At 38.8% G+C, this 18,366-nt stretch overlaps 1 protein-coding gene across 1 annotated transcript in view; it reads left to right on the top strand.

The window, feature by feature from the left end:
• The window catches only part of LOC310958174 (guanine nucleotide exchange factor VAV3-like), a gene marked incomplete at its 5' end in the record, with an annotated part of 48,451 nt that overhangs the window by 17,111 nt on the left and 12,974 nt on the right, over positions 1–18,366 (top strand). Inside the window, 10 exons of the mRNA XM_083929011.1 lie at positions 1,240–1,308; positions 1,987–2,073; positions 3,532–3,617; positions 4,969–5,101; positions 8,159–8,268; positions 10,468–10,569; positions 10,996–11,087; positions 11,894–11,940; positions 13,795–13,819; positions 15,620–15,750. Coding sequence (XP_083785137.1) covers positions 1,240–1,308; positions 1,987–2,073; positions 3,532–3,617; positions 4,969–5,101; positions 8,159–8,268; positions 10,468–10,569; positions 10,996–11,087; positions 11,894–11,940; positions 13,795–13,819; positions 15,620–15,750 — 882 coding nt within the window. The remainder of the gene's footprint in view (positions 1–1,239; positions 1,309–1,986; positions 2,074–3,531; positions 3,618–4,968; positions 5,102–8,158; positions 8,269–10,467; positions 10,570–10,995; positions 11,088–11,893; positions 11,941–13,794; positions 13,820–15,619; positions 15,751–18,366) is intronic.

Here is an 18,366-nt window from a genome sequence, read left to right as displayed (position 1 = left end):
GGAATGTAGTGACTATTAGGCTTTGTTTAAGTGGATTACAGTAACACATTGTTTTTTATGGTAGGCTGTTATAGTTGTTCTCATGTGCTTGAACACATTTGTCCATTTAGAAGTTACATTTGCGAAACAGTTCACACACAGACCTGAACTGAACTTTTCTGGCCAAAATGACACATTTTGTTTACACATGAATACGTGCGATAAAAGCAAACACCACAACTTGTGGTCAAATTAATATATTCGTTATAATATATTCTATTAATCTGTATATTCTCTATTAAAAAAACCCTCAATATAGGGTTTTTATATTGAAAATGCATTACATTTGCCGCCAGACAAAGGCTGCAATTTGAAATACAAAATACTGCTATCATTATGAACCGGTTGAACCTCAGTTTGTTCTATATGCCTGTGTTTGCTGACACTTTACATAGTTATAGTACTTACCAAAAAATCAAGCAGGCAGATCACAGGATGAACTGTATTCTTTTCTCCGAGGATTTTACTAGAGGTTACAAACCATGCTGCACTTGCAAGAATAAAAAAAGAAAAAAGAAAAAAGAGAGAGAGATTTTCTAAGAAAGTTTGCTTCAATCATTTTATTCTTGTCTATGTTTTTGTCTTTACGTGCTCATGAACTATCGTTGACACGTAACAGCTACGGTAATCATCTAGACAAAATCAGACATTCATTTCGGTAGAGCTTTTGTACTGCATTCTGTGGTACTGCAGTCTTTGGACCGCAGCAGTTGACCTACCGTGGGACTGATTGCTTATTGAAGAGTTGTGCAAAGGAAATCCACAAAGGTGCACTCAAGATTCATAATCATGCAAGTAATTCCTGTCAGCTCTGAATAGATGTTTTCCTTTTGTTCATCACAGTTCAGGGGTCTTCCTCTGAGGTCTGTGTTAACTGTTTTGAAAAAAGGGGTAAAACCAATGAAAAAGTGTGCACACATTTGCAAGAGGAGACTTCTGCTGTGCTGAAAAGATGAAGATTGGATTCCAGTTTCAATAAGTGTGTCTTAGAAATTGAGAAAAACTGTATTAGAAGCACATTTGTCAATCTTCACCTGAAAATCCATCCTTTTCCCTCATTAATAGAGCATAGAAAAGGTTTATTTTGGTATTTACATAATGAAATCAATAACCCAACGACTTGTGTTAAATGTGCTTGACTGAGTGTAAGCTCTGTGTGTGAACATGGTCCATCCTTTCCTTTCTGTCCTCCTCTAACAGGAGTTAGTCAAACACACTCACGATGCTGCTGACAAGAGCAACTTGAAGATTGCTCTTGATGCCATGAAAGTAAGTGCAGTGCTTATGGTCGATGGCCTCTAATCATTGTGATTTCAGCTTGTTAGAATAGCAGGCTGATTTTAGGGAAAAGGGCTCTGCCATTCAACTCAAATCAGCTCTTATCAGATGACAAACGCAGAAGTCTTAAATCCCTCGCGTCTCTCTACTACAAATTGGTGTGAATTCACTTTTCCAGTGTGCTTCACTTTTACAGTCCTGAAGGGGGCCATACATTGATAGGCAGCTGATTTGAGGACTTACAGTAGCAACAAGATGGCAGGAAATGCATAGCTTTTCACAACGCGAAGGCTTGATTTATAGAGTATTAATATGACATGCATGCTCTGCCATAGCCGTGGAAACATCTTTCAAGTGAGGGTTGCTTTTTAGTTTTATGGGGATTTATGTGCTTGATTTGTACCCGTTAAAAAAAAATAAGGCTTTTGCTCTTTGATTTAAACAGGTCCTCTGTTTCACAGTGTATCCATTCTTTATACCAAGCTAAGCTAGCCTTATGGTGTCCTGGATCTAGTTTTATATTGAGCGGTCAATTACAAGAGTGGTTACCGATGCTCTCATTGAACTCTCAGCAAGCCAATAAGTGTGATTTGAATAATATGTTTCATGACCTCCACACTGAACTAACCTAAGACAATATGTGACTATTTGTGTGTCTGTGTTTTCCAGGACCTGGCTCAATTTGTAAACGAGGTGAAGAGAGATAATGAGACTCTAAGGGAAATCGACCAGTACCAGAGGTCTATTGAAAACCTGGTAAATAAAACATATTTTTCTGCTACTATCAGCAGCTGTTTATACAAGTGCAAAATATCAGGAAGTCATGCTGTTTGCTTTTTGTTGGGCTTTGCAAGTCACGTTTCACTTGAACATGAACAGTCAAATTTGACTTAGTCTCATTTTTATACAGTCCATGCATTAGCCTATGGGAATCAGCCAGTAAAACAGGATACAACTTATTCACAGTACTTTAGACTTAAAGGGTTAAGGCAGTTGAAAACTCTCACACTTTACTGACTTCACCTGGATAACCTAGTCATTGTTACATTTGTGTCACAATGCAATTATATGTGTGTATCTATCATTTTTCTTTTCATTTTTCATAGTTTTTTCTTAAGCATAATTAAGATAAAATGTCACTTAAACTCAAGGGAAACAACCCAATTACATGGTACACCAGCTCGGATCTATATAGATTATTCAAGTAATCCATTCATTTAAATGAATCTGCAACAACATAATCCATTACTTTTTTTATTTAGCAAAAATGCTAAATATTCCCTGGTGCCAACTTCTCAAATGTGAGCTTTTGTTCATTTTCTTTATCATATTTGATAATAAACCAATCATATTAAGGTTTTAGACTGCTGTCCAGACAAACACAAGACATTTGAATACGTCAACTTAGCCTCTGGAAAATTCGAATAGACATTTTTCACGATCTTCCGACATTTTATGAAAAATGGAGAAAATAATCAGCACATTGTTCAATATTGAAATAAATGATTTCTTGGGAGGAGCTGCCTCTCAATACGGTATTATTACTGCCATTCACATCAAATTAAACAGGTTTTTATATTTCTGTGAGAAACACTCTGACAATGTAGGTTTCATGTAGAATACATACCCTATAATACGACACAGGGCGGTGTTTAATGCATGTAAGGTGAAATATATTCATACATAAGGCAAGAGATCATCAGAACATCAAAGATTGTGGTAATGAGAAAGTCCAAGAGGATGAGATAGTAAGAGGTAAAGAGGTAAAGTAAGAAATCCACTGACAGAACCAGCAGCAGGTCGAAAAAAAAGTATATCCGGCCGCATCATTTTGACTGAGAAGGCTTGTCAGGTTTTCTTGATTGAACAAAGTAGGTGATTTGATTGAATGTCATTGGTGATAGGAAGAGTCTGCCGAAATTGATCGAGTGATGGTGCCAGAACTTACATCATGTGTTACTGGGAATACTGGGAAGAAAATCAATCTTATGTTATGGCGGATATCTGTGTTATATTTAAAGTACTGTAGCTGAGAGACACCATCAAAAGATATGTTAATGTTAATAGCACATTTGATCTATTTTACTATAATGCCTTTGACCAGAACGCGTTTCTTATTAATGCATTGATTTAAAATGCCTTTATTTCATATATCTCATACATGATTCATACATATTTAATATTCATTTGAACCCTCTCGTATTTTACTTTCAGAATCAGCCTCTAATCAGCTATGGCCGACCAAAAGGTGACGGAGAAGTGCGCATAGTCTCCAATGTTGACAAGAGGAAACAGGACAGGTTGTTCCACTTCAACTTCATTGTCCTGAAAAGGAAATTAGGACTATAGAGAGGAAAGAGCACACAATAAATGTTTGACGAAGGTCGCTTTAATGAAACATAGCTAGTCAATATATTTCCCATAAGAATCGACAGTGTGCAAGAGCAAATTACAGATTACAGATTTCTTCTGTTCTTGCTTTTTTGTCACACATACATGTTTCGGATCATCCAACACATTTTATTATCAGACAAAGATAACCTGAGTAAATACAAAATGCAGTTTTTAAATGATGATATCTTTTATGAAGGAACAAAAGCTATCCAAACCAACCTGGCCCTATGTGAAAAAGTGATTGCCCCCCTTGTTAAATCATGAATTAACTGTGATAAACAAAGTCATTGACATCTATCAGTCTGGAAAGGTTTACAAAGCCTTTTTAAGGCTTTGGGACTCCAGTGAACTACAGTGAGAGCCATGATCCAAAAATGGAGAACTGTGGTAAACCATTCACAATTACTCCAAGAGTCCAGTGACGACTCATCCAGGAGGTCACAAAAGAACCCAGAACAACCCATCAAGCACTGCAGGCCTCACTGGCCTCAGTTAAGGTCAGTGTTCAAGATTCAAAAATAAGAAAGAGACGGGGCAAAAATGGCATCGATGGGAGAGTTCCAAGGCCAAAACCACTGCTGACCAAAAAGAACAGCCCGTCTCACATTTGCCAAAAAAAATATCTTGATGATCCCCAAGACTTTTGGGAAAATATTCTGTAGACTTACGAGTCAAAAGTAGAACTTTTTGGAAGGCGTGTGTCCTGTTACATCTGGCGTACAGCTAACACAGCATTTCAGAAAAAGAACATCATAGCAACAGGCAAACATGGTGGTGGTAGTGTGATGGTCTGGGGCTGCTTTGCTGCTTCAGGACCTGGACGACTTGCCGTAATTGATGGAACCATTATTTCTGCTCTCTACCATAAAATCCTGAAGGAGAATGTCCGGCCATCCGTTTGTGACCTTGACCTCAAGCACACTTGGGTTATTCAGCAGGACAATGATTCAAAGCACAGTGGCTTAGTCAAAGTCCGGACTTAAATCTGAGTGAGATGCTGTGACATGGAGAGTGGAACAACCAATTATTAGGTTTAGGGGCCAATTACACAGGTTGGTTTGGATCGCTTTTTTTCCCTTAATAAATAATAAAAACTGCATTTTGTATTGACTCAGGTTATCTTGGTCTGATTTTAAAATGTATTTGATGATCTGAAGCATGTAAGTGTGGAAAAAAAGCACGAACGGAATAAATCTGTAAGAGGGCAAATACTTTTTGACAGCGCTGTATATAATATTCTGTTTTCTTATTTTACAGACACATATTTCTTTTTGATGTGGTTGCCATTGTTTGCAAGAGAAGAGGAGACAACTATGAGATGAAGGACATACTTGACCTCAATTACTTCAAGATCACAAACAACCCCACCACAGACAGAGAGGGCAAAAAGGTCAGTCACATTCTTACGTCTATACATACATATATGATGCTCATGTATAACTTGTATTTGTGCATTTAACCTCACATTGGATACTGGCTCTCTATCTGTAATCTACGCTACTGAATGGATATGTTGCTATTCAACATCTGTTTGGCTGTAGATTTTATGGCTAAGATAAATGTTGGACCCCCAATAAGAGTGATCTAGAATGATATTCTCTGCCTTTCTGGTGTAGGATCAGTCACACCACACAGTTTAGACAGTACGCTGTTTTTCGCCTTGTGGGAACGTTTGCAGGCCGTATCGTAGTGGGTGTGACTTGTTGATGTCTTGTCGATGTATAACCACAGATCACTTCGGTGCTGATTGCTAATGGGAAACTGACAGCTTGCCAGAATGAGATGATTCTGTGGTTTTTATCAAGGGGGCTCCATTATCATCCTCATTTGCCATTTTGTGCAGTCATGGTGTGTGTGTGTGTGTGTGTGTGCGCGCGCGCAATGATTGGTATTTATTATGATCATAGTCTCGACCTGTTTTGGGGGATTTTATGTGTGCTAGGCACAATCGTGTACGAGAATGAGCAGAGGACCGCCATCCAGTGTCTCATGATCATAGTCGCAACAACAAAAAATTATTCCAGCAGTTGGGTTGCCATGTTCCTTGCTGAGTGTGTCAGGCGATCAGCCTGCACCATGTCAAGTGATGATTCATACAGGGTAACGACTAATTTTGAAAAACAAGTATTGCAGAGGAGTTTGACTGACAGTTACCATTAGCCGTTACAGCTAAGTAAACATAAAAATTAGCTTACCGATCAAGGAGAAACATTGAGCATGTGTTTTAATGTCATTGATTTCCAATATCTCAGTCTGTCGAATGAATGCTTGGCCTGTATTGACTCTTGTTTTTGCCCGTCTCCGGTCACTCAGCTCTGGATTGGCAAACTCTCACTCATTTCACCCCGTGCCAGTCTACAGTAGCTGCACCAAACAACAGACAACACTGGCAACCCGCAATGCCGTCTGCTATTAACTGGTACAATGTAAATAGAACATGACAAAGTCATTGTCGAACCCGCCAACCCGTTTAAAAAAAAAATTAATTCAGACTAAATACATTTATTTTGGAAAAGCAATACTTTCATTCTGTACCCCTCAAAAGGCCCCATGGGTGTAGTATTTAATAAAAAATATACATAGCTTTTAATAAAGATTCTACATATTCACCCTGTAACACGCAATGACACAAACTAAAACTAAAAATAATTTTGCTCTGAAATGTCATTATTTTTATCTTGTCCAACTTCTGACCTTTTGCTGCACAAAAGGACACAGACACCTGTAGTCATTAATTTTCAGCAGGACACAGAAATACAGAAAAAGACAAATATCCACAGACATACAGATACTGTGTACCCACAGCCACCTCAGCACACACACACACACACACACACACACACACACACACACACACACACACACACACACACACACACACACACACACACACACATACACACACACACACACACACACACCCGCAGGACAGAGATGCTAATATCAGGTGATGAATGTGTGTAGTCCTCCAAGGCTGCTTATAGCTATATATCATTTTCTGCTAAATGAAACTTCAGAGTGTGAATGCGGTGCCACCGAGCACCCACACAGTCATCAATGATTTAACACTCAGCAGAGCTCTAAAACACTCAGGACTTTGCAGGGCTAGCCAATCACTGACGGGTAAACCTTACCACTTTTCCTTGTTATTAGATATGACACAACAAGCTGGAACAGATTAGGGTAGCTAAAACTGAGAGGTTTGGGAATTGATTGAAAATCGCCCCCACAGGCAAGGCATTTAATGTGTCACGTGCTGCAAGGATATATGGTTTCTAAGCTGTAAATGTGTGGCTGAGGAGAAAACAGGCAATATATATATATATTGGTATATATTGTACTGTATTAGTTATATTCTAAACCCAGAATTTCTAAAATTGATGACAATCCATAGTTAAGGACTGTGACTTAAAGGTTTTGACGGTGTTTCTGAATTGAGGATGTATTTGGAAAAGTGCCAGATTAGCAGACTCGGCCTCACTGTCATCCCAGCTTAAGTCCTCTTTTGGCAGAGCTCTGGTGAAACTTTAACTGATGCAGCTCTTTTAAGATAGAAAAAACAACAACTCACTCTTGGTTGATTTTTGAGCCTTGCGGTATATGAAATAGTTCACATATTTATAAACCCAGTTACAGAATATCATGCACTATTTACAAAAATAACTTGTCACATTTGCTGAAAATTGTCATTACATTCTGAGTTGTACATGGAACAGGTTTTGGCTCGACATGGCGGAAAACAGTCAATAAACAGTACACTAAAATATGTCTGTGAAAACATTTGGGGCCAGAAATAGAGAATGCAATAACAGAATTGTGATTCATATTTGATCGTGGAAACACCTCGGCTTAAATGCTTTATTTACTGTGGCATGGTGGAACCTTTTTTTTTTTTTTTTCTTTGGTTAATGTACATATAAATATAAATAGACACACAAGCACACAACACAACCTGTGCATGGTCAGGAGCCAGCATCACCATTTTGAAAATAGCCCAAGGCAGACTGAGAGTGCATAGCAATAGCAATAACAGGGATTGACAGCAGTCATATTTAAAAGTCAGTATAATTTCAACACAAACATTATGTCCATAATGTTTCAGCTCGATTTGACATATTTAAGAGAGTGACCTGAATGTAGAGAGAAACCAAAAATAAAAATAAAAACAAAAGTATATATTACAGCCCTGGGACCATGTGTTTATCTAGTTATAAAAAAACAACTGACAATTATGTTTTTATAGGAAATAATTTAGTATCTCCTACTGGAGAATCAACACCATCTACAATAGAATGGCATCTTTAAAAAAAGGACCTTCAAGTCCAGTGTAGTTGAGATTAAGCCATGATTTTTTTCCCCTACTATGCACATTAATATGCAAATGTACATACGCATTCATGAGAAAATGCATTCTGTTTGATTGCTGTCTTCTTCCTGACCTCCACAGTGGTGCTACGGGTTCTACTTGACTCACCAGCAGGGGCACACAGGCTTTGAACTCTTTTTTAAAACCCGAGAGCTGAAGAAGAAGTGGCTGGATCAGTTCGAAATGGCCATGTAAGTACACAGAGACATGGACATGACAGTTTGTAGCCAATGCAGAAGACCAGTGTGTGTATCACAGGAAAAACTAACTGTGTACTTATATGTGCGTGTTTGGTGTTTATTTGTCTTTGTTTGCATGCATGTTATTCCAAGGCCAAGAGAGACTGTTTGATCAAGTCTTTGCTGAAATCACTCACACACACACACACACACACGCACGCACGCACGCACGCACGCACGCACGCACGCACGCACGCACTCGCACACGCACACGCACACGCACACGCACACGCACACGCACACACACACACACACACACACACACACACACACACACACACACACACACACACACACAGTACACATACAATATTCCAAAGAGCTGCATAATTACAATGAAGTCAGTCTGCCATGATGGTTCTGCAAATCAGTGCTTTATGGAAGTATATCTTTTGTATTATTGTGTAACAGTGGGAGGTTTTTCTCAGGCAGACGTCCTGTCTGCATCCTTTTGTTGTTATGTCGATTCAGGAGGGTATACGGTATTGTTTTGACATTACACTGTGATTGACTGAACAAATGCTTTTGTGTTTGGGGTGGATGTGTATGAAAACAATATACCTGATATGCATGCTGGGTATTTGCTATCGCCTTCTTGAATACATTTTCAATTCTCATAGTGCTCTGGGTTATACTCGATGCAATGTAGCAAAACAATGCAGTGTGTAGGGATGTACATCACTCAATGTGTAGTTTAAGTGCTTCTCTTTCTCTAACTTGAACTGAAACTTGAGTTCATAAACCTACATGTTCACTAGGCCCTTCACCTTGCAACTACTCAAAACCTCCTGTGTAATTTACATCATTTAAAGAAGAAATAACCATTTCCCACCCTTTCTTTTAGAAAATGTTTCACTCAGTAATCTGTGTCTATGGAAGGGGGTCCATTCATAAATAGCTCTGTAATTTTACCTGTAAAGTGGATGTGGACTCCTGATGAAGGAGTCACTAGTGGGAGAACTCAGTTTAAGTGGTTTCTGGGTGTTGGTTAAAAATAAGTTTTTCTGTGTGAGTGTTTGTACACTTTCTGGATTGACTGCTTATTTATGTTATGCTTCCTCTTTCACATTTGAACACAGGCAGCTCAAAATTGGGGAAAATATATGCCTCAGCCTCACACTGTAAATTTATAGTTTAAAATAACCTACAATGCTTTTGATATATATTATATAATATAATTATGTTTTAAAAAATAAATTATACTGAAGTGCAACTTCCTGCAGTAATATGAATGCATTCATCTTTCTAGTAAAACAATACAAATTAACCAATACATGAACCACCATTGTGGCATGTCGTACAGTGAAGGTGTCACTATGTAAATGACTAAATAATAATAAACAAGGTTTAATTAATTCCTAATTACAAAAGTTATGACCAGTCAGGAATGGGCATGGTTTTCAATATAAATAGCTATTTACAGACTGTGTGGGTTAAAACACACAATAATTTACCTTTACAATAATTCACAACATGTTTACAATCAGGTAGGCAAACTCATTAAAATATGCAATAACTAAGATGGATTTGGGCTTTTACAGCCAAAATATTTTGCCCAACAGACCTCTCTAGCTCCATATTTAGAGCACTCCCTCCAAGAAAATAGTTCCAATGTCCCTGCATGTACTCATGCACAGAGGGGGATTTGTCTTTTATTTTAGTCAGATGAAGAAGAAATGATAAGAATGTTTTGTACATTAAGAAAATACGAAGAATATCACTCCCACTACTGAGACATGCCGTCATTACACGACTTTGGTCTAAACTGAAATAACTCAACAGAGATGTGATTGGTTGCCATAACATTTTGTAAAAACATTCTTGGTCTCTACAGGATGAATCTTAATGACTTTGCTGATCGCCTGACTTACGATTTCTGTTTGTCCAATACTTGAACTAATTACATTTCCTCAGCCTCAGCTGTAGGTCTCTTTGCGTTTAGTGCGAGCAAATGTTAGCATGCTAACACACCAAGCTGAAACGTTGAAAGAACATGGTAAACATTATACCTGCTTATCATCAGCATGTTAGCATTGTCATTGTGAGCACGTTAGCATGCTGAAGTTATCATTTAGCTAAAGTACAGAATCTCAAAATCGCTAGCATGGCTGTAGACATTTAACCATGTTCGGTTCTTATTCCCTGTCTCAGATCAAATATCCGACCAGAGAAAGCCAACCACAACACACACCAATTCAAGATGCACACCTTTGAAAGGATCACTTCCTGTAGTTTCTGTCACCTCCTGCTCAGGTAATATTCATGCATTTCAACAGACTCTTATTTTGGATAATGATGTAGACCTGATGAAGTCCCTGTAGACCACGTTTTGAGGAAAATACACTTTCAAATATGTTTCACAGGTACGAAATGAACACCATGACATTTACATTTCAATCTTTAGTCAGTTTTCCTCAGGCACTTTTCTGAATGTAGCTTCTCACTTAACTGGAAATAGCTCATTATCATTGGGTTTAATTGAAGCACCTAAGGACTACAGCTGTTTCAGTTCTCAGCAGACAGTATCAGTTTTATGCTTTTGGAAAGCTGAAGGACATTTCTTATGTCATTTTCCTTATCTTCTTACTGTGACAGAAGCCTGGAAATTCAAAATGCCACGGTATTTCTCTTAAGGATGCTGTTATACATGAAATATGTGCTGTGGTTTATTATGTCCAGGGGCATCTTTAACCAGGGTTATCTCTGTCTAAAATGTGGGCTGGGGGCTCATAAAGAGTGTCTGGGTCGACTGGGAGTCTGTGGGAGAACAGGTGAGATGGAAGCCTCCAAAATCGTTTCACTTTTGCAACACTTTGGTCCGTAACAAGTTATCATGAAAACTATTGGCATCATTTCCATGACATTTGCTGTGTTTATTAATGTCTCTCAGAGAACATATCCCATTTCTTTTGCTGACCTTTCCTCTAGTGCCACCATCAGGCCACAATTTCTACTTATACACGCAAAATATCAAAATATCAAAATCTAAAAGGCAGATTGCCATGACATTTACCGAGTACATTCCTGCTCCCTAAAGGAGGACCTCTTTACATTTTGGGCACTCCATGAGTTTTCCTCTACCACAACACATGTCAGATTGCCTTGTACATAATATATCTAACAACTATCATACTATGGAATTTGCTGTAAATACTTTTAGTCCCCCATAATGTATCTTTTTGGATGATGAAGCTCATTTTTCTTCCCTTACTTTGCCACCCTCAGACTAAAATTTCTACTTGAACATATTTTTTTCCATCATCCTCATTTCCCTCTCAAAATCTTAATTCTAATAGAAAAACTTCAAATTAAACATGATGGTTAGCAGTTAAAGCTTAAGTATGTCATACACATTTCTAGCTGTTGCATATGTCACCAGTTTGGGGCTGTAGTTCAAGTACATTACCCTTCCTGAATTAACAGACAGCTAAAGGTAGCTCAGGCCTTTGACAGGCCTTCTCAGCAGAAGCGCTGTGGTCTTTATGCATTCTGAGGTGTGATAAGGGCCAACAGAGGTTGACAGTTGAGGTTGTATTTCAGGAAGCCACCACACACTCATATTGCATTCTTCTAACAGCGTCTGTTTCTCATCTGACTGCAGATTCTGCCAAGCCGAATCCCAAGGTAAGACCTGGACTGGTTGTCTTCTTTGACTTGGATACTAAAGTTAACATAGTTGGTGAAGCATAACATAGCAGATAAGATAATTTACACTTACACACGTAGAGTTGTGATTTGCCAGGCCCCTGTGAACACATGGCTAATCAGGGTTCCCGTACTGCTGCTCTGCGGGTTGGGCATCATTTATCTTTATGGTGGCCCACATCTTTAAATTAAATCCGTAATGTGACATACATCATAATAAAACTATAAACTATAATTAAACACTTTAAAAGTCTATATATTCTGCACTTTATTTTCAGAAGGGGAGACACTGATTAATATGGTCACATTTAAATATTCAAATCAGGCATTATCCTATGAAATATGTGATCATTTGTAAACATTTCCAGAACAGAAATCTGAACATTGGATAAAGCCATATTCAAATTCTCGTTTCATTTTGCTGACATATAAGAGTCAAAGGTTTCCACAGAGGGGTTTTTAGATATTTCTTTTTCTCACCACATAAATCAGAAAGCCAACTGCCTTTAAAAAAAAAAAAAAGAAAATCAATTTTTCGCCATGTTTTTAGGAATGAAATGTTGGATAAATGAGGCTATGAATGATATATGAATAAACCCCTCAGTAAAAACCTTTAGAATATAGATAGATATAAAACTGGAAAGTTCGGTGTATGTAAGTGCTGCTGAAATGGATACAGTAGTTCTGGCTCAGAGTAAGTGATTTGGAGAAAATGGCCTTTAAAGATACATATTGCAAATTATACACATTTGGTGAATTTAAGAGAGATCTAAAGGCCAGAATAGACAAACCTTAAGGCATATTTTGGGTGTTTTCTTTCCACTAGTCTGAAACAAGACATGTTAAGGAAGCAAAATAGCCCAAACTCTCAAAATTGATTGATTGTCTCCCCCTTTTAATAAAATACCAAAGAAACCTTTATCCTTCCAATATAAACCTAATTGAAAAGAAGTCAGTGCATAGAGTGAAACACAAAAAGAGGCTGCACTAACACACTGTTATATCCTTTAAAGAGGCCCTCAGTATAAACCTACATTATAAACTTAAGATAAGGCTGCACCTTTCAGAAAGGTGTTTTTCTAAGACTATATCTTTTCAAGAGGAATACAAATTTTCATTTCCAAAGACCAACTATCAATAAGCAGAGAGGAGCCATGTTTCCATGTCACACATAAAATTTAAATTTGTAAATTTGATTCCCATAAATCTAATTTGGGAAATAGTCTGCTTACACTTGTGAAATCCCTATGTAATTGGAAGGCAACTCCTGTGATTGTGGTCATAGTGTCACAGAAGTTTTATACTGTATTGCAAAAGAAATTGGCCTTTGTACAAAGCTAGGTACACTGCCGGAAGGAGCAAACATCTCTGCTATACAACATCTGAAGCACATTTCAGAAAGATTAATGTAATTTTTGTGGGGTGAGGTAAAGTTGATGGAGGAAATTATAGTGAACCAGGCTGTACGGGGCATTATTAGTAGCTGACAACCTGTCAATTCTATATAGTCTCATTCCTGTGGTGGCACACTTAAATCTTTAGAAGTCACTTGTCAGAAAATGACAGAAAATGAATGCCCCCACTTTGCAACAAATGTCAGAAATTCCAGTTTGCCTCAGGGTATATATATACAGTATATGTATTTACTGTATTTACTGCTCAGAAACTGAACTTTAAAATTGAACTCTTGATGCCTCTTTCACTTTTAAAACGGTAAAAACAGTATAACTTTTCCGGATGATTGTATTAGGAGTGTGACTCATTATTCCGGTCAGGCTGATCTTGCACAAGGAGTAAGAATTGCCTCTCCATATTCTTTGTTTCTTTTCACAGGAAAGCACAACACCAGCAGACACAGGTCAGTATGGCTTGACCACTTCACCACTTTTGGGAACCTGCTAAGGGCTTGACGTGGTATCTTTTACGCTGCTTTCATCTGGGTTCTAACACAAGAGAAACACAGACAGGATAAAAGGAAAAAGTTAGAGGCCATAGTGACAACTGGAGGAGATAGATGGTGGTTTAAAGCTAACCCTCAGATGTTCATACCCCTCACATTTTTGATCAAATATTACTCAACCCTTTCTTCCACCCCCCTCCGCTCCCAGAAGATGTTTGCTTGGAAATGCACTGACATGAATCTCTCCTGCTCACACACACGTCTTAAAGGACGAAATAAGCAACAACAGTTTCCTTTTGACACATATATTTGAGTAAGAATAACCAACGAATAAAAGGCTGCAGAAGGGATCCTTAACCAATGCACAAAAACAGCCCTTTTTTCACCGCCTGCAGTGATGCCTAAACCCAAGACGGCATTGAGATGAATTGGAGTGGGTGGAATCATTATGAGGACTACGACAGGAGAAATGCTTGCAGAAAAGCACTTTCAGAGATCTATATGCCTCGGCCTCAACCGCTGAGCTGGGACTTTGTGATACATTTCCATGAAAGGCTTTATGAGAAAGACAGCCATGCCTATTGTTCTTATTAAAAACATGAATGTGAGATATTCCATTCATCCGAGGTCACAGTCAGCTAACAGTTTCCTCGGGCTAGTTTGCAGGGGAGCCATGGCTGGAAGGGAAATGTGTCTGAGGGGGCTAGATGTGTGAGTCTGTGGAGAGTAAGTGGCTGTGTCTTTTAAGTTGGCAGAGGTGTTTAGTCTTAGCCTTAGCCGGATGCTTGTGGCTGTTTGTCTGCAATGCTGAGGAAAGATTGAAGCTGCATTGTACAGGAATCAAAGAGATGGATTTCCTGCGAGAGTAAATCGCCGCTTTTCAGGATGGTGCCATTCTGGTGGTTTTAACTTGACTGTCAGGAGTCAGGAGGTTCACATTTATGTACATGATGGGGATCAATTGTACTGAAACCTTTTAGTAAAATGACAGTAAGGGAGTGTTCTTTGTGTAGATGATCAGTGCTAGAAATAAGAAATATATCATTGAACCAAACAAACAAACAAACAAATTCCACCCACCTCTATTGACATTTAGTCCTGCAGATTTAGGTTATGCTGTATATATGCTGTTACCAAGTGCAATGCAGTTGTGATGGAGAATATCATTTATTGTGCTCAGAGCCTTGAAAAAATACATTTAAACAGACTCTCAAAAAAATCTTGGTTTTGCTCACCTTGCTGCAGTGTACAGCAAAAGCATCACACATTATTATAACCTTTATTTATTTTTGAGAGACATTGAGGTCACCCTCATTTTCAATGACCACAAGTTTACAAGGCAATTCAAAAATTCGTGTGTGGTTATAGTCATTTGAAAGTGATTACATGACAATGTACATGTAACAAGAAACAAGAAAGACAGTCATCTTAAACCGTTACAATTAGAAACATGTTGTTGTGCATGTATGCTGGATTATAGTTGAAAAGAGGCCTCTGTAGAAATAGACACACTAGAAACACAATTTCAGTTAAAGTAAATATTAAAATGTAGTGTAACTCTACATTTCTAGCAGAATGCCTGAGCAAAAGCACTCTGTCATTCAAATGCCTTTTTTTATTTCTAAATCTCCTCAGTAATGCCCTCTTCCTTTCACTTTCAAAGAATCTCTGTCATACATCTTGCACCCGCTGTAAGTTCTCCTCTGATAAATGTTTAAAAAGTTCAGTATAAATGTGTTTGTGTTCCCCGTCTGCTAGGTTTACCCCGGATGGTTGTGATCAGAGACTACTGTGGCATCCCCCGTCCCCTGTGTGGGCCCCCACTCAGCGTTCATGCAGGGGATGTCATTGAACTGATGTTTGCCGACCTGCACAGCTCCTGGTGGCAGGTGCGTGTCACTCAGCCCATCCTCGTTTTATCTCAACATCTGTGACTCTATGAAAAGATAACATGTTACGGCTCTCCAGGTTGGCTCTCTGCACGCGATGGCTCTGCAGTGTCATGGGTTTGAATCCGTGTTGCATGTTACTTCTTCTCTCTGTCCTGCTGGATATCCCACTATCTGAAAGAATAGCTTTCAAAATATATATTATTGGGGTGACATCAACAATATATCTCCCTTCGGCCATTATTGTTAATAAATCACAAATTAATATTGTGGTTGTTCTGTGTCCTGTTGAGTGAGCCATAAATATGACATGATGAGGTCAGCGTTAATTAGAAATATCAGTCGAAGACCCTTATGAACTCCACAGAGCCCCAGTTACATTAAAAATAAGATATCTGTCTGTTCTTACACTCCTCGGATTGAATCACAGCCTACATCAGATGATCTAACCAATTAGTGGCCTCAGTTGATTCACCGAGTGCCACAGTGAGACGATAAAACAGCGGACATTGGAGCCTCTGGAGGATGTTTTAATGGTTGGTGCACAACCTCATGTACAGGCACATTTAGCAACCATCTCACGAGGTCAGCCAAAAGTTGACAGCGATTGACCTTATCTATTTTTGAAAGGGTGGGCAATTTATCTGGGGTCTCCCGGCAGCCTCCCTATAGCTGTTTCTCACACTGCTTTATGGCGGCATTAAAGCCTTGTCCTCCTGTTGGTGCTGCTCCAATCAGACTGCAGTCTTTGCCAACGGCATGGGCGTTGGCGGTCAGCCCAATTTTCTATGCTCCGTGTTTCTCTCTGTTGTGATGGAGCACAAGGTGGAGGGCGAGGACACAAATGCCAGGAGACTTCTTGTAAGCCGATAGAACGGCTAGCAGAATGTCATGCTGCAGACCTGATGGCCCTGCATTGTTTGCTACCATGGTAACCATGCATGCTCGGAGGGGATGATTATAGGAATTAAATGATAATACACATTTGTGTCTCTTCCTGGCCTGTGCATAATGATACTGCATAAGGCTATCCACTAAAAAGTCAGATCTTGTAAGCCTATTCTTTTCTTGCTTTGAAGGGCATTGAATGCGTGCAATTATAATTACATCACAGGTGCAAGGTTATTAAACAACTGTGTTGATGAAAATGTAACGACTTTGACTCCAAAGGACAAATGTATTTAAATAGACGATGATCTTTTTGGCAGTTTCCAAACCTTTTTATTAGGTCAGACAGGAAATTGGGTGAGAGAGAGGGGGAGACGTGCAGCCAAGGGCCGCAGGTCGAAGTCGAACCCGCGGCCGCTGCCTCGAGGACCTTCAGCCTCTTTGCTCTAACCATTCAGCCACCGGCCGCCCCACTGTATGCAAGTTTAAATATACTTATTGTTCGGAGTCTGCGTTCTTATTTTTTTCACATTTCTGCGAAACATTTTCAGATGGCAATAATACATACAAACAGCTCGTAATGAGCTGAAAAATGCAGTAATAACAGACAACGATTAAAACGACTGCATTCTCATTAAAACAATACAAACAGTTTCAAAGCATACAAAAAGGGTCATACAGTCACCCAAAATGTGTTGGTTGGAAACGCTGAATAAGAAGAAAACCCCATTTGTTTACAATGAAAACTCCACAGGGTACCTTTAATCTTCAGGGTCCCCAGTGGCGCCATAGGATGGAATTACAGAACATTGAGAATTCATATCCCCTGTTACCCAGGAGGCAATTATCCCCCAACGCACTGGCAGAACAATACAATCAATCACTGTAATTTCATTTGATCCTTTGGCTGCTGCCTGTTTATGCCAACAGAGTAATAAGTTTAATCTTTATCATACGCTTATCGAGGGCATAACAAATAGAGAGGGGCTCTCAAAAAACCTTTGATGAAATGTTATTACACAGAATGAATCATTGAGATGGGTAAAGATTCGCTTTCCAATCTAGTTACTGCCGGGGCTTGCACGGTCCCAAAAAGCATTTCATACTCTAATAAAGAGGAGTGAGGAGGAAAGCATAAACAGGGCAGGAAGCTGAATGACGAGCTCCACATGCCCTCGACACTCACTGTCTTCTCAGATTGACTCAATGGACTTCAAATTGACCTCAAACTCAGAACTGGAAACGCAAATGATCTTGACCTTAATGTTGATGTACAGTCTACTTATAACTGTCTCTGGGATAATGTACATGATACAATGAAGGTAATGGAATAAACTGAACATCTATGTAGGAGCTAATTTGTATAAAAATGAATGGTAACTTGCTAGGAAGACCACATCTGCAGTACATTATGGGGGCATTCAATGTGAATTATAATGCTTTCATTATGCTTTATGCCCTTTACTTAGCACCAACAATCAAACGTTATGATAAAGCATGCATCGTTATAGACACAATGATATGTTCTTTATTTTGTACTTTACTCAAGCATATCTTATAAAACATGCATGGAAAGATTGTTTAGCTGTGTATAGGTAGTCATAATTTATTATTAGCCCCATCAGTCAACCTCTAACTTCTAACTAGTCAAGAGCATCTATAAGACACTTGAACGTATAAAGAATTCTAAGTTACATTTATAATGTTTTATGACTGCTGATGGTGTGC

Source organism: Echiichthys vipera (genome assembly GCF_963691815.1).
Source record: "Echiichthys vipera genome assembly, chromosome: 15".
Taxonomy (NCBI): Eukaryota; Metazoa; Chordata; class Actinopteri; order Perciformes; family Trachinidae; genus Echiichthys; species Echiichthys vipera.
The sequence above is the reverse complement of the archived record's forward strand: the minus strand, read 5'-3'. Positions and strand labels throughout refer to the sequence as shown.